This window comes from Sporothrix brasiliensis, assembly GCF_000820605.1.
Source record: "Sporothrix brasiliensis 5110 chromosome Unknown Cont17, whole genome shotgun sequence".
NCBI lineage: Eukaryota > Fungi > Ascomycota > Sordariomycetes > Ophiostomatales > Ophiostomataceae > Sporothrix > Sporothrix brasiliensis.
In genome coordinates, this window is record NW_024467136.1 from 2,183,870 (window position 1) to 2,205,866 (window position 21,997).

Consider the following 21,997-nt stretch of genomic DNA (forward strand, 5'->3'; position numbering starts at 1 on the left):
GAAAACTGGGCTCGACAATCGTCAGCCAAAGCTAGACGTTCGCCGAGATTGTGTGGTCCAGCGGGTCTTGGCGTTGGAGCGAGTACTAATTCGGGATGACGTCGGCGGTGATCGATCATTGCGGGCCAAGTCACTAGCCACGCAAAGACCTCTTCCGTTTCGCTTCATCGTGAGGCCAAATACTCTGTACCTACCGCCGAGATACGACGAGGCTGCGAAGATGCAACTGGATGGCCTCGAATGCGACAAGATATGGGCGGTAAATATAGGCCCAGACAGGACAAACGCACCGTTAAAATGCCGCATTTTAATAACGGAGGACAAAGTGAAACAACTGCTCTGCAGATACCAACTAGTCAAGATGTGCCTGTTGGTTAATTTGGGAAATCATCTGACGCAAGTCTTTTGCAATAACTGCAGCGTATCGTCAACTGTTGGGCGTTTGTTTTTTGTTCGGTCAATGAATCGTTGCTGATGAAGGACGGCTCGTTTTGTCGCTGGTTCGAGTCCAAATGGTAGGCCTCGGTAGGGTTGTATTCTGAACAGGCGTGGTAAGCTTGTTTTAAGGCATGTTCACACAATGAGTGTCCTTGCATATGCTGAGCATGTCTCGCGGAGCCTCAACAGACGATAAAATCTTCTGCCTGGCGATCGTGTCAGTGAGGATCAATGAGCAACCCCACTATTGTATGTGATCACTTCTCTGGTCGGGGAAGAAGTGCCATCACGACGATGGTGGGCCAACAAATCGGTATGTCGCTCGTTTGTGGTCGACCGTCGTCTCAAAAGAGGGTTGCAGCACGGCAAGCAACATTTGACGTGGCATCCGCAGACTGTGCCAAAGTCGACTGTGCAACGAGATTAGGCTGGTGTGCCCCCGGTTCATTCACGAAAATCCGGGATTATTTTTCAGCTGACAAGGTTAGGCTGCCAACGGCACATCAGCCCACAGTAAGTCCCTTTGAGCCGCACAAGCGACACCATCCTCTCTGCAAGGAAGAGCCGTTCTTGAGCAGCTTCTTGACCTCTTGGTCTGATAAAGAGGGTTTGGCAAACAACTTCCGCCCAGGCTCCACTGTTGCCTGCCTGTTGAGAGCCGCTTCCGAGGCGGTGTCTGCCTGTGGGTGTCGCTTAGCGTTAGATGGTTTGACGAGGCTGAGAAACTTGGTGGAGTCGCGACGAAGAATCGTGACGCTGGCTGCTCCGTAGTGGGCGACGATGTGGTTCTTGTAGCACAGCGTCTTAATTCAAAAATGATTGAAAACGAGGAAGGTGCATCTGGCTCGCTTCTATCGTCGACATGTTGCGGCATTCCAACAGTGGAAAGTCCAACTGGTAGATCTCCCGTTGCTTGCTCTTCTTTTCTTCCAAAACTGGAAGTTCACAGGTTTAACTCAGTGGAGAAAGGGTAAGCGGGGAAGGCAGTGGCCCAAGCTCCTTCCTGCGTGGCTTGTCTTCACGCTGGTGATGGGAGGTGAAGAGTTGAGTCCGTTAAACGGGAGAGGAAGGCGCGATTCTGAAGCTGTGACTGCAAACCAGGCGTGAGATTTAGGCAACAGGCAGGAATCATGCATTCACCAAAAGGCCAACCCGTGGCTATGCATGGAGACCGCAGCTTGGGGCTTTTCTGACAACAAACAACCAAACAAATTGAACGTCGGCCAGACCCATGCATCTATCTGTAAAAGCCCTCCACATATTTATCTTCTATTCACATCTATCTCTTTTCAAGAGGGTATAATAAAGACGACCTTCGTCCTCTTACTTCGTTCATCGTTCCTGCCTCACGTTTTTTGTCGTTGTTTCCTTTTTTGCGGACCCTCCCCACTCCTTCTGTTTCCGTGGCACAGCCTCACACCCTCGCGCCAGCTCTGTCGACAACCTTTCGACTTCTCTTTTTGTGTGCATTGCCATCGCATCACGGCCAAAACTTGCTTGAATTTGCCCAACTTTCCGACGTTGCATCCTCGGTCCTTCACTAATCGCCACACGCTGCGGTATTGCTTGCTTGGATCTTCGCTTTCTGTCGATTTTGGTGTAAGTAAATACAGACCGACATTCCACCAAGCAGTATGATTTAGATATCTTTATGCTTTCATCCCATCGCGGTTCTCTTCTATTTGCAACCGGGCCTTCCTGTCGTCTTAATTTTGTTTTTGATTTCCCAGTCCCCGTCCTTGAATTCTGATGCAGCTATCTCTCACCGACTTCTCAGGCTGCACCTTGCCTATCGCCCAGTCCACCCTGCATATCCAAGACTGCCGTCAAGTGGCGGCAACGTACCTGCGGCCCACGCCTCGCTCTCGACCTCCACCTTATCGCTATTTCCCTTCAGCTAGTTCTGCTGGCTTCGTTAGGAGCCAGCCGTTGCATCAGCGTCTCCCCGAATTCCCCCCGCACGAGGTGTCTTCTACTCTTAGGTCACACGGGCGGTGCATTTTTCACACGCAACCAATCTTGACAACGACGACAGGCTAGCATTGCAGCGAGCCTCAGGACACTCTGTGTATCGTACGTAGTTGTGAGCTGCATGTGCTCTGCTTGAACAGCTGGCTAGCTCCAAAAGCTCACCAGGTTTCATTTTGACTCTATCGCGCCTCGTCCTCTCTGCATCTGCTTTCTTCGTCTCGTTTGTTTCTCGAGGCCGCCTTTGATTTTTCTTGTTCTGTATTTTTGTATCTTTTGATAATTCTGCACGCATCTGGTTTCATCCTTTGCAACCGGGAAGAGAACCAAAGAATCAATAAAGAACTATCTACTGACCTATTTCTCCACCTTTCAAGTTTCACCTGCTCCAACAGCAACCGCCCAATATGGATTCTCAAAACTCGGCGGGCCTCGTCATCCGGGAGATGGATACGTCCACGTCCACGACAGAGGACACTGCAAAGGCCATTGTTGATCCAGTGCCGGCGGCCATCAAGACTGAAACGAATCTCAAAAAGACAACAAACCGTGCCAATGGCGAGGGGAATGCTAGCGGCAAGGCCAAGACCAGTAAGGCACAGACCTCCAACACCAAGAAGCCAAAGAGGACTGTTGTGATTGAGGTCGACGGCTCATCGGGCTCAGAGAGCGACTCGGACTCATCGTCACAGGCCTCTGATCTTTCTTCCGACCAAGACTTGTCCGACAGTGAGTCCTCCAGCAGCGCCGATGAAGGCTCGCGAAAAAAGAAGAAGAACAAGAAGCGTCGCGATGCCGCGAAGGCGACGAAACGGGGTCGGTCGAAAAAATCGAAGAAACCTATCAAGGCTCAAGATCTTTCCGATTCTGATTCTGATTCGAACTCAGACTCGGACTCGAACTCTTCATCCGTGTCAAGGTCTTCGGCGTCACGATCATCGAGTGACTCAGAAAGCTCGTCGGGGTCAGACAGCGAGAGCGACGGTTTTCGCCATCCAGCAAGGGGCCACCATAACACCCGACGGCAGAAGGATCTCGCCAGGCTTATGCTCTTCCAGCAGCAGCAGCAGCAGCCGCCGCCGCCAACAATCCCAGCCTTCAATCCTTACCAACAATACCAAACTCCCTACTATGGTGCTCCCATGGGCATGCCCATGGGTGGTATGGCGTTTGGTGCGGGCATGGCCCAACCCTTTGCGACAATGCCGGCATACACTCCTCCACCGTTGCCCGCCCACAATCCTCCTCCTCATCATGGAATGCCTCTGAAACGTTCAACTCCCCCGACTCGTGGTAGAGGTAGGATGGGCCGTGGCATGCGAGGTGGTATGCACAATGTAATCGTCGACGGCCATGGCAATATGCGCGACAACCGCCGCCGCAGGAAGAGTTCCAGGCACAGGAAGACGTCCAAGTCAATGAGTTTCAAACGTGTTGACCAGGTGTGGGACAATACCATCCACAACTACAAGCTGCAGGACACTGCTGAAGAATCACCTGACTCCGAGTATGACGGCTATGTCTTCCACGTTCGTCGTACGTTTGACTGGGAGGGCAAATACAAGCAAACCTTCGTCGACATCAAGAGCAAGCTACTTCGCGATGCCCTTCAGGAAGTCATGGGTGACATCAAAGGTATCAGCCTTGTCGAAGAGACTCCGAAGATGGACCCGAATTTGCTGTTTCTCTACCTGGAGGACATCCGCAAGCATATCAAGACCATGAAAGGATTCAAGCCAACAGGAGACAAGAAGACCCGAAAGAAGGAAGCCAAGCGCAACGAGAAGAAACGCCAACAACTCAAGGTTCTCGCGAAGTACCTCGACAAGGATTATGAGGAGTTGAAAAACAGGTAAGCGAAATGCTTCATCTTCGAGCTTTATATACACCATTTGCTCCTTTTGGCTCCACTGTTTGATTGTCTTCTTGACCTTACTCACAAAAAACAAATCAATTAGTCTTAAGCCTCTTCTCAAAAACGGTCTTATTACCTTTGAGCTGCTCTGGGCTCTTTGGAAGCCGAACACCCTGGCTTTCACAACGACATACGGGTCCCCGGACGAGCCGCGAGTTTTCAAGGCTGAGATGGCCGAGAAGCACTTCAGTATTTCGAAGGGCAGCTTCTACTACATCGAAGGAAAAGTTAGTAATACCTCTTGCATGATTTGGCACTTTGTTTTGGACGACGAACATGGGCTAACAGGTGCTAGTATTTCGAGTACGATGGCAAACGATTCGGATTTGGTAGCGTTGCCGATGAGATTGACGAGTTTCGGGGCGCACGCAAGATCACGAGTCTGCCTGTCTATCCTCTGGAGTACCACAAAAACGAAGAGCAGCTTCGTAAGGATCTGATCGAACGTGGCAAGAAATTTGTGTCATTGAGCGGCGTCCAGTACAAGAACTACGACGGTATGGCGTATTACAAGAAGAAAAAGACAGCTGTCAAGGTCAACATAAGTGGTCGCATCATGATTGACTCCAGCATTCACCGCCGCATCAACCCAAATTACCCAATCTCTCTCATCCGCCCTACAGAGCTTGAAGGTTTCTCGGAAGACGAAAATTCCGACAACGAATGGAGTAACGGGCGGGGCCGTAGTGCTGGCTCTGACACGGACGAAGGGAACGGACGGGCCAACGGCATTCTGGAGGAAAAGAAGGTAAGACGCATACGCGGTACCAGGATGATTAACAACCGAAACGACAATGAAGCTGACAATTGTTCCGACGACCAGGCCCCGGAGAAGCTCAAGAAAGGGTCTGAAAAGGATGGTGGCGCCGAGGACGACAATGCTTCGGGTGACAACGACGATGCGAAGGTGCCGCTGGAGTTCAGCGAGGAAGAGTACCTTATGTCGTCTCCGGTTGTTCTCGGGTTCGCCTTCGCAGAGAAAATGTGGCTGGAGTTTACCGTGTCTAGTGTGAAGGAGATCCATTGGAACAAGGACGCCTATGAGTCTCTTGTGCTTGAGTCCAAGACGAAGGACATTGTTAAGGTTTGTCACTGTTTCCCATTCCTCTTTGTTTAGAGTATATGAATCTGACAACGGTGTACAGGCTCTCGTCGAATCGCACAAATACCACGCAGCGGAGAGTATCGACGACGTCATTCAGGGCAAGGGCAAGGGTCTCGTTGGTATGTCGACTTTCTACTCTACTCCGATCTAGTTGTTGCTGTAGTCGTGGAGGGCTAACTTACCTTCTCTTTAGCTGTCCTTCACGGACCTCCAGGCACCGGCAAGACGCTTACTGCAGAGGGCATTTCGGAGCTGCTTAAGTGCCCCCTGTACATGGTCTCTGCCGGCGAGCTAGGCACGGACTCTCGGTTCTTGGAGTCAGAGCTGCAGAAGATCCTCGACATCTGTCATGCATGGGGTGCTATCCTGCTTCTCGATGAGGCCGATGTGTTCCTTGAGAAGCGCAACATGCACGATATCCACAGAAATGCTCTAGTCAGCATCTTTCTCCGACAGTTGGAGTACTTCCAGGGTATTTTGTTCCTGACGACGAACCGTGTTGAGGTATGTCACTATCCTTCCGTCATGTTCTGTGATCCGTTTAGCGACGTTCTTTATTGACATGCCCCAGACGTTTGATGATGCCTTCCAGTCGAGAATCCACCTTGCGCTGCGCTACGACATTCTCGACCAACGTGCTAAGAAAGCCATCTTCAAGATCTTTATCGAGCGGGTGCGCGTTCTCGAGAAGATTGAAATGATGCCATTTTCCGATGAGGACTACAACGACCTGGCCCGGAACGAACTCAATGGTCGCCAGATCAAGAATACCGTCCGCACGGCCCAGGCGCTGGCCGTGAACAAAAAGGAGCCCATGTCCATGAGCCACATCCGGCAGGTCCTTGAGGTGCACATGTCCTTTGACCGTGATCTCAAGGGTGGCCCCGGCTTCCAGGACGCCATGCGTAGCTACTTCTAAGCTGTGTGTGTATGTGTGTTGCGGAATCTGTGGCGCTGCGGAATACTTGTTTGCCTTTTGTCTTTCTTTTGAATTTGTTTTACTAGTATTATGAACTTGATGACACAATGTTTGATGCATTGATTCTTGTTTTATATAGTCCACATTGTAACTAGAAATTGACAAGTAATGAACACATTTCTCTCTCTTCCTACTAGCAGGGCAGAGCTCTACGAGGCCGCAAATAATCATTTCAATGGCCTCAGTACATTCTCAGTAGGACCATCAAAAACGATTAGACGTAATAACGACCAGGATGAGTAGACAGAATATGTAAATTACTCAGTCGATCAAAAGCGGCTATATTCTAATGTTTTGATATGCTCCTTCCCAAGTAAGTGACTGGGAGCGCCTTCCTCGAAGCAACATTTATTTTCTTCATTGTCCTGCCACTCTGCAACCATCCCTCCTTCCTTTCTTGACTTGCCTCCGATACGGACAGAGTAAACAATGTTGCCTTTTGCTACCACTCTTCAATACAACATCCTAAACAGTCTGCACGCTGCAACCCTATACATCTTCTCCTTATTTCGTCTGCCCCATTTCAATCAACGCAGTTGCACGACGCTTCTTCTACATTACGCTTTCAAACCAGCCCTCCCATTCACGTGTTTCTGAACTTGATCTTGTGACTCTCAAAATGGCGGAAACAATCATCGAGGATATGGAGGAGTATAACACCACGCTGTTTACGTCCGCCGATTGCAGCGCCACGTCGCTGCCGCCGCTGGAGGTGCCACCCATCGGCCTGGTACATGACAGCCCCTTGCTGTACACCACGGTCATCGACTCCATGAAGCAAGCCGTGCCCATTGAAATCAAGGCGTCTACCGTGGGCACCAAGAAGAGCGGACTTTTTTTCACGGGCGAAGCACCCCTGCCGCCGGGAGAGATGATTTTTCTGACCAACCCGTTGGTCATGGCCCGAAGTCCCGAAGACGACCAGACCATGGCAACTCGGCCTCGTAAGGGACCGCTGCGCGATACAGACGTCTGTGACTACTGCTTCAAGAGCCCGCAGACATTTACCGAAAAAGTGGCTAGCGAGAGCGAGAGCGGCAATCCAGTTCTCCCGCCGGCTCGACGCTGCACGGGCTGCAACCTGATGTCATTTTGCAACAAGGTGCGTGAAAAACACACCCAGGCCTCTTTGATGGAAGCTTGGCCTTGCTAACCTCGTATGCGTGTTGCTTGCTTAGACTTGCCACCAAAAAGCGTGGAAGCAGTTCCACCGTTTCGAGTGCGGACTCTTGAAGACGTTGCAGCGCAGAGACCCGGCGTTCCTCCTCCACCTTCGCCTGCTGCTCATGGACAAGGCCGACACGGTTCCCGACAACGTGATGAAAGTGATCCGCGACCTCAGTATGCCCTTCAAGCTTCCGCTGCAGCCTCCTCTCTCGCACAATGTCAAGAACTGCGCTCTCCATGCTTATCATCTCCTCTCACTGGAGAACCGTGACTTGACGTTTATCCGTGATGTTCTTTGTCGAGTATGTTTGTCGCTGTGTGGCGTCGTTAACGGATGTATGCAACTACCTGCACCGTGTTAACATACGCAGATCCTAGCCAATCAAGCGGTCATCGCAACGGCCGACGAGACCGCAATTGTGCACTGCTTTGACATCTCGCTTGCAATGCTCAACCACTCGTGCGCCCCCAATGCCTTTGTCTTCGTGGAAGGTCGCCAGGCACGTGTCCGATCGCTCCACGCCATTCTCCCCGGCGAAGAAATCACGGTAGCGCTGGTTGACACGCGCCTTGATGTGGAGAGCCGCCGGGAGGCTTTGCGTTTGCAAACGCTCTGCCCCGATTACGTTTGCAACTGTATGCTTTTCATGCGTTTATTTTGTTTTCTTTCTCAGCCGACTAACGGGCCTCTCTACTAGGCGAGGTGTGCAAAAGAGATGCCGACGCCATGAAGCTCATTGCCGGGGAAAGTGAAAGTCAGTTGGCGGCCCTCAAGCGGTTTCATGCCGGCGTTGTCCCAAAGGCTGTCCAGCTCATTCATGACATCAAAAGAACGGCTTGGGACAAGGCAAAGACGGACCTGGTTCATCAGTTCGTTACGTTGGCGGAGGGGGAGTTTCTTGCCCACTTCACAAAAGGGCCCATGGACAATGTTACCTACAAGCCGATCCCGTGGCTGCGCATGGCCGGAGCAGCCATGTTCCTCGAGATCCGCCAGCTAGAGAGTGCCCTGTACTACGCAGTTCTGTCGTTCATGTTCTGCGAGAGACAGGTCGATCCGCTGTCCGTGACAGACCTGCGTATTCTTGTAAACACGCTGCGGGCCATTTGCGAACTGCCCGAGTCGGCCAAGCAATACCGAAACCTCTTTGCCAGCCACCGCAATGGCTTTCCCACGCGCCGAGAGCTAGGTGCCTTTACAGTCGGTTGCACCATCGCTCTTGGACTGCTTGCCATGAAGGTCTACGGGCCAAAGCTCGGCTTTGTCCGGGCGGTGCTTCGCTGGAGTCGAGAGGGAGAGACGCTCTGCGCGCCGCTGGAGCCGTGCAGCCCCGAATTTAATACGGCCTTCCACAGTGCCCAGAACAAGATCTTGAAATGGTGTCTTGGCGACAGAAGATGTCACGTTTTCCCCATTCGTGAGCCGACAAGGGCAGAGTATGACGCACTGACCGATATTCTGCGAGCACGCGAGGAACAGCTCGAACAATCTGAGCAGACAGCGCAAACCGGGCAAGCCGACGAGGTGGAGCTAGCCGAACCGCCGTGTGGCCTCTCCGAGGACTATGAGCGGGTTGAGAAGCGTGCAAAGACGCGCGAGTCGAAGCGATCCGGACAATCGGAGCAGTCGGAGCAGTCGGAGCAGTCGACACATTCGACCCAGTCAACACGGTCGACACAGTCTGGGCGACCAGATGTGCAGGAACAGCAAGAAGCTGAGGATGTCAACATGGTGTTACTCAACTACGAGCAGAAGATGCGGGTGGCCAGAAATGCCGAGAGCATCATGCGGCGCGAACAAGAGCGGCGCAAGCAAAAGTCGAGCCGCAAGGAAGAAGAGCAGGCTGTGAATACAGACCTGGAGAACAAGCTGCAGGCCGTTTTCGAGACGGGACTGCGCATCATGGGCGAAAACGACATGAACAGCAATCGAAACACGGACGAACCCCTGGACCAGGTGGACAAGAAGCTGGAGAGAGAATATGGCCGCGAAGGCGCACGCAGCAGCACCGTCGAGGAGGTGTGCCGTGTGCAGATGGACTGGTGATGGATACGCATGGCAGGCCATGGGCCATGGGCCAGTTGAGGTCTCGTTGTGCATCGAGTATGGGATATTCATCTGGCCGCTGTTGGTGATTTTGGAGGACAAACAGACTTAGGGAATGGTCGGTGGTTGAAACTCGACGGTGGCTCGCAATAACGTCAGTAGATGCTGCAATAAAAACCCACTGCTGTATTTTACACGCTCAGTCCGTCCACAGTGGTGTCGGCTCCACTAACGTATCGCTAACACCTTTGGTGTCGAAATAAATATGGAGCCAACAGCACCCATGTCGGCAATTGAATCCGATGCTGCAATGGCAAACGTCCGGCTTGGCAAGGTCGCCATCGATTCTGATTTTCTCACGAACCCCAGAAGCCATATCTTTGGGTCTTCAGATCCCTTCGCAGCCATAGTTCTCGCCTTTTTTCAGTACGAAGCAACACAGTGCCTATCACGTGATTAAGACCAGTCGACAGAAACCACGTGAGGACGCAAACGTGCACTCGATCACCCGGCAGCATCAAGCGCCGTGCATCCGCTGGCCAAGCATCGCCGAGGAGCCGCCACAATGTCCAAGCTGTCTGCGTCGCTCAAGACGCTCATCAACGCGCCCTTCTCGCGCCCAGGGCCGACCGCAGCACCGCCGCGCATTGCGGACGTGTACCGGGCAATTGCACGTGATGCGGCACAGAACAACATTGGCAGCCAGCCGTGGGTCACCTTCTCGGCGGCCGCGACCATTACGCTCAACGCACCGGACGCTCTGGCTGTGCTCTGGCGTGTGGCCTCGGAGCAGCCCACGCCGGCCCTGCCGCCTGTGGCCGCGGCAGAGCTGATCCGCGAGGTCGGCCTCAAGTGCATCGGCTTCAACGGCATCCCCCGCACCATCAACGTCCTCGGCAGCTTCCGCAACAGCGGCCTGCCCGCCGATGTTGTCTCGCAGCTTGCCACGACCCCAACACGCGTGCCCAGGGCCGAGGACCTGCCCGAGACCACGGCCCGCGGCCTCGGCCTCTGGCGCTCCGTCTACGCGGGCGTCGACGTCAAGCTGCTCGACAAGCTCGCCGAGTCGCACCCGGACCTCCCCGTCCACATCCTCAACTCGCACTACGGGCCCCTCTTCACCGATCCGCCCAACCACGGCGCCGGCGGCCTCGCGACCGTGGGCCGCGCCCTCACCAGCCTCGTCGCCATTGCCTGCCTGCGCGCCCAGACGGGCGTCGGCCCCCAGGTCGTGTCCCACATTTTTGGGCTGCGCAAGGCCGTCGCGGACGGCACGTGGCTGCCCCATGGCGAGCAGGGCGCGTCGGCCGACGACAGGGAGAGCGTCCGCGGCGTCGACTGGCTGGTGACGGACGCGGGCAGCGAGTGGCTGCTGCAGAGCATCGACCGGATTGTCGGGGCCCTGGGCGGGTCCAACTTTGCCGGCGGCAGCGGGGGCAGTGACGCCATCAAGGCGAAGCTGTAGATGAAGCGGAGAGAACGGGAAACAACAAAAACAAAGCAAGACTCTGGTGGTAGCACCTTTTATTTTATATTTTATGTTTGATGTCGGTCTTGCTTGCCCTCGTACATATATCGAGCAACGTTAATTATGAATTAAACAGCCTTCCAAATGTTTTGATGTGGCTCACTTACGAAATGACCGTGATTTGGTTAACGCCGAAGTCAGCTGTCAGCATTTGTTTACTTTGTTTCATCTTCTTTTTTCGTGTTCATCTTACTTCACAATGCCTAGCAAAGCGTGCGGCTGCATGCTTGGCACATTTACATCCATCCCGTGTGAGCCGATGCAGTATCTAGTTTCCAGGATTTCGGTACTATAGGAGAGAACAAGCATGTTAAGGTTCACATGACGGCGCTCCGTTATACAACAAAAGGGGTTCGGAGGTCCGTCACAACCTTAACTTTATTTTATTTCAAGAGATGGCCTGACTTCGCTTTGCGGTTGCAATCATGACAATAAAATATGAAATAGCCAAACGAAGACTGACCACCAACAAAATTGCGCGATGTTCTGCTTTCTCAAGCCCAACGTGCACAGCAACCAAGGTCAGAATATGTGTCGGCGGTCTGCGCTCCGTAAAGCACATCAACGGTACAAAAGACAAAGGCGAACCATAAAGCAGGGGACCGTTTTAATTGGGAAGACAAGGTGCGGTCGAATTCCGCTGGCTGGTAAATTGAGTAAGGAGTTCCACGAATTAAGTACAGGGGCATCTATCGAAGTGTGAGCGCTGCCTCGGATTTTTGTCTTCTCTTGCCTTTGCACTGTCTATCACCCAAGTTTATATTAATAGACACCGCCCCGCTCTAAATGACGTTCTATGAATAACTTAGACGGCTCCCTTTCCGTTACCAGGCAAGTGTTGAGCAGAGGCGGCGATGATCTCGAACAATACGACGGGAAGGCTGCCGCATCGCAACGACGGGAGGACATTCTCCGGAATTCGAGGGAGTCGCATACTGTATCGTTCGTTGTATTTTTGTCCAACCGGTTCCTCCAGTTCATCTCACCAACATCACAACCACAAAGCCATAACCGCCACGACAGCCACCACCATTCACATTTATCCCAATTTACCCGTCGCCTTCGGTTTCTCGCCTCCCATCCCGCAGTGTGTCACTCTTTTTCTACATGATTGACGCTTGGGGGAACATGGCAAAAGTATGAACAGAATACCGGCAACTGCAGAACACAGTAAACGAGCGAGCGTATGGCAGGATTTGAGGCAACCGTGAGACAACATGGATTTTCTGGGACGATACCAAGACCTTTTAATTGACAAGCCTACAAACTCGCCGGCATATAGGATACGCAAGCCGCTGTTGAACCTCCTGTGGAGGAATCCGTTTGTAGAAAGACGAAGCTTGTGGGTGGTCAATATCGTGCCGTCATTTCTTGCATTTAATTTTCAGTGCATCGCCCACAAGCTCCATCGCAAGGAACTCGTTCGGTGTCACCCTAGTTGGGCAACAAAAGGAAGACGGTCGTCTCCGTAACGCCACGGACGGCTTAAACTTGTTCTCTTCCGCCATGGAACAACTGCGCCGTAGACTAACACACCGAGGAGAAAGCAAGACCGAAGTGACGCCACAACTCCACGAGCCAAAAAGAGAGGAAATGCAAAAGAATCACCAGAAGGAATCTGTACGTCACCTCGTCGAATGAGGTGGTGTTCTCAGCCCCCCCTCCCTTATATAAAATAAACAAGTCTTATAGCCGGCCTTCCATATAGATCGCCAACCGAATATTAATATTGGGCCATGGCAAGGCCCAGAATATCACATCTCCTGACACTTTTTCTCCTTTCCAGGAAAGAAGGCATCTACCTCGCAAAGTAGATAAGTGACCCCATGAGGACCACGCTTTTCAATTTCCTTTGCCTTCATTAAATTTAGCATTCAAAAGCTTAATCGTCCCACCCGCTTCCAGATTTCCCCCAGCAGTTTTCTCACGTCATCTTACATTCACTTCTCTCTCATCCTCCCATCTTCTCAACTTTTCATTTTCTACACATCCGTAACCATACCGTGAACAGATCAACCATGGCTGCTCGCAAGATCTTGGCTCTAGCCATCCTCGTGGCACCGCTGGTGTCCGCGTCGCCTGTGCAGCCCCGTGCCGAGGACGGCTTTATCCCGACGCCTACTTGGTGGTTCCCCGGTCGACCCACGAGCACCCTCCAGCCGGATCCGGTGATCCCCGGAGGACCCATCTTGCCTGACCCCCTGTTCCCTGGCGGCGAACTGGACCCCGACAACCCGTTCACTGGTGATGACGGCGATTCCAACTTTAACGTCGGCCGTGCCGTAGCGGACGACCCGCCCCCGAGCTTTGGCCTGGGCGATCCCCTCCCGCCGACCCTGTCGCCGGGTCTGATTGTTCCCGGCGGCCCCCTCGTCGGCGACAATGGCAACAATGACGGCTCCGACACGTCATTTGGTGGGTGTTTGCCGGTTTTCTTTTGTTTCCTTTCCGCAACTGTGGTATTGACATTTCTGGTTGTATTGACAACAACGCGAACAGAGCCCCGCAACGCAGAGTAGATGCCGAGATTGCCGCCGCGGCTGTCGTCTGCACGTACACCCTTACTGACGCATCTGCCGTGCACCTGCCTGCGCCCTGCACCTGGGACGGCACCATGACGGAATATGCTTCCACCGTGACCAAGGTGCGGACCGTCGACTGCCACGGCTGCGACCATTTGCAAATCGCCCGTGACACGTTCAACTGCCCGGCCATGATCATCCGCGGGACCACGTCTGTCGACACGGCAACAACTCTGTACAGGACAAAGTGCGCTCCGTCGGCGGCATTGACGGGAACGGCAACAGGACACGGAACGGGGAAGGCGGCGGCAGTACCGGCGGCGGCAGTGCCGGTGGCGGCAGGAGCAGCGGAACCGACAGCGGGGGCTGCGTTGTAAGGCAGACGCCGGGGGCGACAGGGGCGGAGAGCGGCAGGGGCAGCACGTTTGAACACCTTGGTTCCTTTCTTCTTCATCTACGGTTCATTTTTGTTTTGTACTGTACTTCAAATCTGGTACTTTTACTCATTCACGCAGTCTCTGTTTTCTCCGATATCTGCCGTACGTGTGAGGATACGACTTGTTGTCTATGAAAACGGCATCTTTCCTGGACTACGGAACAGACGTTTTAGTATAATGCTCAGTTTCTCAAATATGGAATTGTGCACCCTATGAGCTTTCTCAGCAAGGCTGGGAAGCGGCAAACCAAAAAAAAAAAAAAAAAAAAAAAAAAAAAAAAAAAAAAAGAAAAAAAGAAGAAGAAGAAGAAGAAGAAGAGGACGACTGCAGCAGGTGCATGCCTGTCACGAAGTCTTGTTAGGCTACAAAACGAAAAAGGACAGCCTGGGTTTATTTAGAGAGTTAAGATTTTTCGCTGTTCTCGTGGCGGAGTGATCGACAGCAACGGTCAAATCCATTTCTTCCATCAACCCGTTGATGTCGCTCCATTCCACGTCCACCATCACGATCCTGCAATTGGAATGCTGCCTTTTCGTCCTCGATCGAAAGGTGGACAATACGGCCTCATTCGGACAGCCTATTTAGTTAGCCTCCCATTACAAGAAATTGACGTCCGGTATTTACTCCTCTCTCCCACATTCGCCGACTCCCACAACGATTTGGTTTGTCCTGTGGCCGAACCTCTTTCTTCACAGTGCCGTCTCTTTCCGCTCTTTATGTTTATTCCACATTGTGTTTGAACGTCGACTTTTCTCCGCAGGCATTCAGACCGTTCTCATTCTTTATTCATATAAAACACATGCTACTGCCTGGTTTACTGGTTTCCTTTTATTTTCTCTCAAATATCAACCTACCCATTCTTTGTTTTACTTCCTGGCCCTAGATACTTTCGTGTCTGTTATTGCACTTTTGTACATCTCACACTTCACCTCATACTACGACTCATACTTCAAAGCATGCTCTTTATTAACATTCTTGGCTGGGCCGCGGTTGGTGTTTTGGCCGGCCCTGTGGCTGACCGTCACTCGCCGCCCCGGAACGATGTCGCCAAGGACAGACACAATCCCGGCCAAGAAGCCCGCGCGGCGCCGTCCCAGACGTCGTCCCAGCCGTCACCCCAGCCGTCACCCCGTCCATCGTCTCTCGCTGCGCCAACCCCGTCGTCTGTCTCTTCCACGTCACACGACAGCAACTGCACTTCGACAATGTATCTGAACCTCTTCACCTATCCCTTCAACCCATCCACTCGAACGGTCCACCTGACCACGGTGACTTCGACATACAGTGTCGACTGTCACGGGTGTCGGTATCTGGAGACGATCAACATTGGTGGTCTTGGACCCGTTTTGCAAGGCGGAAACACGACGACAGATGCAGTGCCAGCCACCGTGACGGCATTTGCGTGCTCTGCTTAAGCGATGGCTTGCTGGTTGTGTCAATGGCAAAAATAGAGTTCTTACAAGTCGTGGAATTCGAGGTGTGGGTATGTTTTGTATTGGGTTCACTTAGTAACTCTCTGGTCAGGGTAGCCGCTTAATCGTGCCTACAAGTACCACTTACGCTTTGTAATCATGTGGTTACTTTGCAGAGGGACGACAATTTTTGAGAACAACCAACTTTGTTAACCTACATACCTATCTATATCTAGAAATGACTATCTAGAAGCAAGTTGCTCCTATATTTTCGGAAATTTTATTTTTGGGAGGAAAAAAGAAATCAGAAGGTCAAACAAATACAAATAAGGCAGTGCGCGACGTATGGAATGCACACTGTTGGTACCAAACCACAAGATCAGTCAGCACATAAGTGACAACGTGTCGCTGCTGCTTTAGCATCAAAAGCATCCTTTTCAAGGTTCACCGCCTTACAAGGCGAGGGCGAGGGCGAGGGCGAGGGGCAAAACCACTTAGGCCTGGAAGAAGCGGGCGCGGCGGTCGTTCACCTCAACCACCTCGACCACCTCACCCGAATCACCGTCGTAATCGGGGTCGTCCATGGTCCACTCCTCGCTGACGTTCTGGGCATTGTTGGCAATCTCTTCTTCGGCCTTGGCCTTGGCGGCTTCCCAAGCCTTAACCTTGGCCTCGTAATCGGCCTTGGCCTTTTTGTGGGCCCTGTGCATGGAGCGGCCGGTCAAAAAGTCGAAGATGGACTTGATGCCCTTGAGGAGGCCCTCACCATAGCTGTTCGGGTACATGTTGACGGGCTTCTCCGTGGGGTTGGCAGGGGCAGCCGACGAGGCGGGGGTGGCCGGAGCAGCCGCGGCTGCCGGAGCCGCGGCCGCTGCTGCCTTGACGTCAGGTGCTGTGTCGGGAGAATCGGTCCAGTAGCTCCAGTCGATAGCCAGGGCGACGTTGGCGTCGGCGTCGGCGTCGGCGTCGGCGTCGGCGTCGGCGTCATTGTCGTTCTCGGCATCGGTCAAGGGGAGGGTGACGTCAACGACAACACTGGCGACGTCGATCTCGGCGTCCACAGACTCGACCTTGGTCCAGGTGTCGGTGCTGTCCGTCGTGGAAGCCGCGTTGATCTGGTAGCCGTCAGCCGTAGGGGTAGGGATGGAAATGTCGATGAGAGACACATTTGTCTCGTCGGTAGGAGCAGCCATGGCGCCGGTAGCGAGGATAGCACCGGCTGCGATAGCCTTCATATTGAAAGAGGGAAACATCGTTTGTTGGGTGTGGTAGTTGAGTGTGCTTTGGAAAGGTCAGGAAGTTGGTGAAAGAGTTGTAGATGTCAAAGTAGAAGCGTTAAAAGGGGGACACAAAAAGTGCATATACTATTCCTTTATACTTCACCAGATTTTTAAAGTTCGCAAAAAGTTAGTAAGAATAAAATCGTGGACGTGGTGAAATTCAAACTGTGAACGTGTGCTTATGAGACTAATATCATGAACCTTATTTTAGGGTCATAAACAAACACACCCACGCCACTAACAACTTTGAGGATGGCTACCCAATCATATCCATCTGCATCTCGTTCAGACGTGTCATGGCCCTGCATGCCCTCTTCCATATATTCCTTTCGTTTTGCTTAAATGCCGGCAAAAAAAGTGTCTAGTCCGTTCATGTTGAAGCTGAAGTTGAACCCTTGGTTTTGCATCTGTTGGTATCTTGTTAGTATTCGTGTTACCAAAGCCACAACCAAAAAGAAGGCTATATGCAACTTACCAAATCTTCCCAGCCCCATTCATTGCCGGTACCCAGCATGAGGTCATCGCCTACCGGTAAGGCTGCATTAAAATCTTGGAGCGCAGCACCGTCATTATCTGACGTGTTCATGGTCAGGTCTGAGCCTAGACTCGTGAACGTGATTGCGTCGTCGTCCATCGACTTCCCAGGGTGCGTAGACGCAACTTCGCGAAGCAAATCCACACAGTGCTTGAGTTGGGCAATGCACTCATTAATAACTGTTTGTTCCATGTCCTCCGCATCCGCACCGCGAGCGAGGGCACGCGCTTGGGATACGACAGCACAGGGGAAAAGATACCCCTTGACATTTGTCTCGCCCGCTAGCAAGCGCTTCTCAGCATAGCGAACAGTCTGCTCTAGGGCCTCGAGGAGCACGGCTTGTGTGACAACGCCGGGCATGGCCAACTTGGACCCAGCATCGGAAGGCGGACTAACAGCTCCAACGTTTTGTGCGTCGCCAGCATTGCTGCTAGTTGCACCGGGTTCTCCATCGGCCGTGCTGCCGTTGTTATTGCCACTGCTGTTGCTGCTGTTCGCGCCGTTGGTTGATTTGATTCCCAGGCGCAAACGCACAGAGTGCTCTTCCTCCAGCTGCCACAGAAGGTCCATACTCAGGGTTGCAATACACTGTACAGGCACAGACCGGAACCCACTTGATCCGGAGACAGAAAGCCGGAAAAAGTCGTCCTGCTCGTCTTCGGGGGGTTCGACTGCAGAGGTCGCATCACGGGTGCCATGCCCGGGGGTTGAGGTCAAAGACGGCGGCGCCTCTGGTCCCGCTACAACCGAGGCTGAAGAAAGAGAGGATGCTGCCGGCCCATAAGAGGGCGTAGAAGTCGATCCGGCTGCGGGAGTACCCGTCGATGATGCTGACAAAGAGGAAGACGCTTTTCCCGACCAGGCCTGGTATAGCTTAAGCGACGTGTCGACGCCTACTTTCCGCGAAAAGTAGAACTTGGGGTCGTTTTGCGACGCAGCAAGATACGCCTGGTTGAGAGAGAGGAAGAAGCGGTGCGTCAGATGTTCAACAAGACGCAGTTGAAAATTCGTAGGAAGCAGCTTGCCCGCGCTGCCCGAGGGCCGATATGACTGGATTGTACCAGCGAGGGCCTGGCAAGCAGTCCGTAGCTCCGAGTTCAGGCGCAGGGTCTCGTCGTAGGAGGTCCTACTGCGGAAGTCGTTCACATAGCGTGCAATGGCCAGGCGGGTAGGGAACGACTTCAGCAGCGCAATCTGCATAGAAGTGTTGGTAAACGTAGTCATCGGCTTTGGTGGCGGGGCAGCAGCACCACTCGTCGCTGCTGTGGCCTTTTCCACGAGTTGGTCGTCAAAGAAGTTGGCGGGCGGCAACGTATCAAAGTCAGATAGTGACAACAATGGCGGGCCACCAGAATCCAAACTAGATTGCAGAGTAATTTCCAAGATGGTCGCCCACAGCCGACGGCGAATCTCCGCCAAATAACGCGGGACCTTGGGGAGCTTGGTAGGGTCACGGTGCAGGCCCATGTACATGGCAGAGCGCATTAGTTCACCGGCTGAGGTCCAGACGAGGTCGGCACCGATACCGGATACCTCACGGGAAAAGTGCAGCAGGCACATGGTCTGCAGGCCGGGGATATTCATCCGCGCCTTCTGGGACGGCGGCGTCATCAGCCAGAACTGGGCCTCATAAATCCACTGAGTAGCTAGGTGGCGAAGGGAGAATGTCTCATCATAGAAAACAGCTCCTATGGCCATGCACAGCTGCATCTGGACAACAAAGTTGTTGCTAGCTGTGTTGGGGTTTTCCCAGTAACGGCGGTAGTCTTGCGTGAAGGTGGGGACATGCAAGACACGATATACAGTTTCGAACGTGCGGAAGTAGCTGTTGATCAGCTCGTCTGCGACCTCACGGGCCGGTACTTTTTTGCCGTACTCAATGGCAAGCATTGCGGGGACGCGGCCAGACTTTATTACGCGACTAAGCGACTTACACTGTTTCATATGCTGATACAGTTCGCTGTTCTTGCTGTCGATCTCGTTCAAAAGCGGTTTCTAAAGACCGTGTCAGTAGTCACAAGACGACATGTTAACCTTGGAAGCGGCGAAATTAAACATACCATGAACGTCAGTAACGCGCCTTTCATCCAATGGCCCGGGCCCATATATCGGTTCTTTGTAGGTGTATTGCTCTCTTCCGCGGGCGGGGAGGAAGATCTGCGGTTCGGTGGGTCGTTCCCGAAACCGTCAAACTGCGGTTCGAGCAGAGACGACAGAGGCATGCTTGAGGACGGAGGCTGCATGGATGGCGGTGTTGGCGGCGGTAGCAGTTGGTGGGGTTGGTCCAAATCGTGGCGACCATGCCGACCATGGCGATCATGCCTGCCATGTCGGTCGTGGTGGTCATGGTGGTCATGGTGGCCATGGTGGTCATGGTGACCGTGGTGATCGTGGCGACCATGATGATCGCGATGGTCATGCCGGTCGTTCCGGTCGTGATGGGGAAGGTCATGGTGGTGAGGGTGCATCATATGCGGCGGCGGCGGTGGCGGCGGCGGCGGGTAATGGTGGGCAAATGGGGGCCAGTGGGGAGGCCCGTGGTGGAAGGGAGGTGGGTGGTGATGCGGCGGCCGATGGTGAGGAGGAAGATGGTGCGGGTGAGGTGGAGGGTAATGTGGTCCACGGGGCGGCGAATGTTTGCCATGGTGCGGCGGAGGGAGACGGGGCTCGTCGTGGTCATTGATCACGAGGGCCAGTCTGTTCTCCAGACGGCGGACTTGTTCTTTGAGTGACGACACCTCTGACTCTCCTGTAACAGACGAGACGCCCGGCAATGGCCCTCTTGCTATCGATCCGGGCGAAGGAAAGGCACCGTCGCGACTACTGTCAGTGCGGCTCATCTGGTCGTCGTGCCGGTAATGCGGATTACCACTGCTACTGGGAGCCCCGATGCCGCTCCCGGGAGCCGGAAGGACGACATACCGGGCCGGAGTCGAGGCTCCAGTCACGGAGGCCGATGACGTAGCTGTCCTTGTGATTGACCCCGGCCAGTCGGGCTCCAGCGATCCTGTGCGGTCAGCCGGGCCTCCTGGAAAGCCCCCTCGGCTGTCACGCTCAATCCGGTCGCTACTACCGGGACCTTCGCTCAGTTTGCGCACATGGCCCGCCCGCATCGGCGGCGACTTCGTAACCATAGGGTCCGGTTGGTAGAAGCAGTGTTCCGGCTTGTAGGCCTGCACGCAGTTGGCACATGGCTGCTCTCGGTCGCACCGGACTTTGCGCCTGCGGCACTGTAAGGCGTTAGGCGTTAGCGACGTTGTTTCGTTAACCCGCATTTCCGAGCTGCGCTGACGCAACAGCAATTTGCGACAACAAGCCGACTGGCGGCCTGCGTTTTGCAACAGCGCCTTTGTATCATATCATCCCCTCCATCATCATCTTCACGTCCATGTCCGCAACCGTGGAATCATACCTCTTCGCACGCAAGTGTGCGGCGCCGACGCTTCCGCTTCATTGGTACGTTGTTGGGCTCCATGATGGACGGCGGCTGCAGCAAGTCGGATTTAAAGAATAGGCGTTGGTACAGAGACGGTTATAGTCTCTCAGAGGTTTGTCGAGCCGTGTTTGCAGGACGAAGAAAACGAGGTCGAAAAGAGGAAGCTCGTGAGGCGCGGTCGGAGGTAAGGGAGGAGCGTGGCTGCCTTGCCACAGAAAGGTTTCTGGTGGGATAACAACTGCCACGCTATGTCAATTCGAGATCAGGGAAGGAGCTTCTGGGATTCAAAACAAAATAGGCAAGAACTGGAAACATAAAGGCACAAAAGAGGAGGGAAGGAGCGTCGGCAGACGGGAGGCAGGTGCTTCTTGCGACAAGTGCAGTTGTGGGTTTCGCAGAGAGCGCGGACTTTAGCCAAACGGTTTCGTCGGATATTGTGCTGCTAGGGCGGTTTTGCTGGAGCCAGAGAGCGTGCACGGGCCATGCATCACGGAAACATACGAGGTTCCGTCGCTCCTTTCTATTTTTGCCCTGGTCTTGTTGGACAAATCGCCGAAAGTCCGAGGCAAGCGTCAATCGACAGGGCAGAAATGAGGGCTGTCAGACGGCGCATTCAGCACCCTAAGGCAGATTGGAAGGAAGAGCAACCATATGAAAAGACCTGTATTACGAAACAAAACTTTTGCCTGCAGGAGCAACCAAAGGATCAACTCCATTGCTCCTACGCTCTATCCGTGCGGCCCATTTCCGCCTCGGTACTTTTTGTTTTTATTTGGCAGCTACTGCTATTCCCTTGATAGCTCGTTGCGACATGACCAGCGAATAAGTCTGCCTCACCATTCGTCGTCAGCTGTTGAAAATTACAGAACCAAAACGGCCCCTAATTATTCGCTATCCATTCGTTCAAACGAGACCATTCAAGGACAAACAGAAATGTCGCGTTCTAATCCATTTTTAGATTCCAAAGAAGTTTTTTAAAAAAATTGGGAAATAAACATGCAGCTAGTAAACACGCAACAAAAACTGAAAATCGTTGTACACAAGGGCCTGCCGTTCTCTGGACAGAGAACAAAGTCGAGGCCCCGTCCCTGGCAACCTCCTGCGTCTATATATTTGTATATACGATTGGAGCAGGTTGTGTTGGTAGCAATAGGCCAGCCATGGGAGATAACTGGCCTCCATTAGACAACTTCGAGACCGACTCTCTGACTCTCTGGACGGGACGCGT

General features: G+C 53.2%; 7 protein-coding genes across 7 annotated transcripts; 5 read left to right on the forward strand and 2 right to left on the reverse strand.

Moving 5' to 3' along the window:
- Positions 1-2,813: 2,813 nt before the first annotated feature.
- On the forward strand, positions 2,814-6,345 carry SPBR_02228 (AAA family ATPase; the record flags this gene model as incomplete). The annotated part of the gene is made up of 7 exons (XM_040760531.1): positions 2,814-4,258; positions 4,365-4,548; positions 4,617-5,069; positions 5,145-5,405; positions 5,467-5,545; positions 5,641-5,930; positions 5,998-6,345. 7 exons carry the CDS (start codon positions 2,814-2,816, stop codon positions 6,343-6,345), a joined length of 3,060 nt encoding a protein of 1,019 aa, XP_040620636.1.
- A 679-nt stretch (positions 6,346-7,024) lies between these two features.
- On the forward strand, positions 7,025-9,619 carry SPBR_02362 (uncharacterized protein; the record flags this gene model as incomplete). The annotated part of the gene is made up of 4 exons (XM_040760665.1): positions 7,025-7,507; positions 7,584-7,874; positions 7,944-8,208; positions 8,271-9,619. 4 exons carry the CDS (start codon positions 7,025-7,027, stop codon positions 9,617-9,619), a joined length of 2,388 nt encoding a protein of 795 aa, XP_040620637.1.
- Positions 9,620-10,184: 565 nt separating this feature from the next.
- SPBR_03113 (conserved mitochondrial protein) lies at positions 10,185-11,084 on the forward strand (the record flags this gene model as incomplete). The annotated part of the gene is made up of 1 exon (XM_040761416.1): positions 10,185-11,084. The coding sequence occupies one exon, from the start codon at positions 10,185-10,187 to the stop codon at positions 11,082-11,084; it is 900 nt and encodes a 299-aa protein (XP_040620638.1).
- A 2,081-nt stretch (positions 11,085-13,165) lies between these two features.
- SPBR_03127 (uncharacterized protein) lies at positions 13,166-14,046 on the forward strand (the record flags this gene model as incomplete). The annotated part of the gene is made up of 2 exons (XM_040761430.1): positions 13,166-13,562; positions 13,667-14,046. 2 exons carry the CDS (start codon positions 13,166-13,168, stop codon positions 14,044-14,046), a joined length of 777 nt encoding a protein of 258 aa, XP_040620639.1.
- A 1,016-nt stretch (positions 14,047-15,062) lies between these two features.
- SPBR_03322 (uncharacterized protein) lies at positions 15,063-15,521 on the forward strand (the record flags this gene model as incomplete). Its single annotated transcript, XM_040761625.1, has 1 exon — positions 15,063-15,521. The coding sequence occupies one exon, from the start codon at positions 15,063-15,065 to the stop codon at positions 15,519-15,521; it is 459 nt and encodes a 152-aa protein (XP_040620640.1).
- A 491-nt stretch (positions 15,522-16,012) lies between these two features.
- Positions 16,013-16,753, reverse strand: SPBR_03202 (uncharacterized protein; the record flags this gene model as incomplete). The annotated part of the gene is made up of 1 exon (XM_040761505.1): positions 16,013-16,753. The coding sequence occupies one exon, from the start codon at positions 16,751-16,753 to the stop codon at positions 16,013-16,015; it is 741 nt and encodes a 246-aa protein (XP_040620641.1).
- A 383-nt stretch (positions 16,754-17,136) lies between these two features.
- On the reverse strand, positions 17,137-20,808 carry SPBR_02219 (c6 zinc finger domain containing protein; the record flags this gene model as incomplete). Its single annotated transcript, XM_040760522.1, has 4 exons — positions 17,137-17,205; positions 17,274-19,328; positions 19,394-20,563; positions 20,746-20,808. 4 exons carry the CDS (start codon positions 20,806-20,808, stop codon positions 17,137-17,139), a joined length of 3,357 nt encoding a protein of 1,118 aa, XP_040620642.1.
- Positions 20,809-21,997: the final 1,189 nt, after the last annotated feature.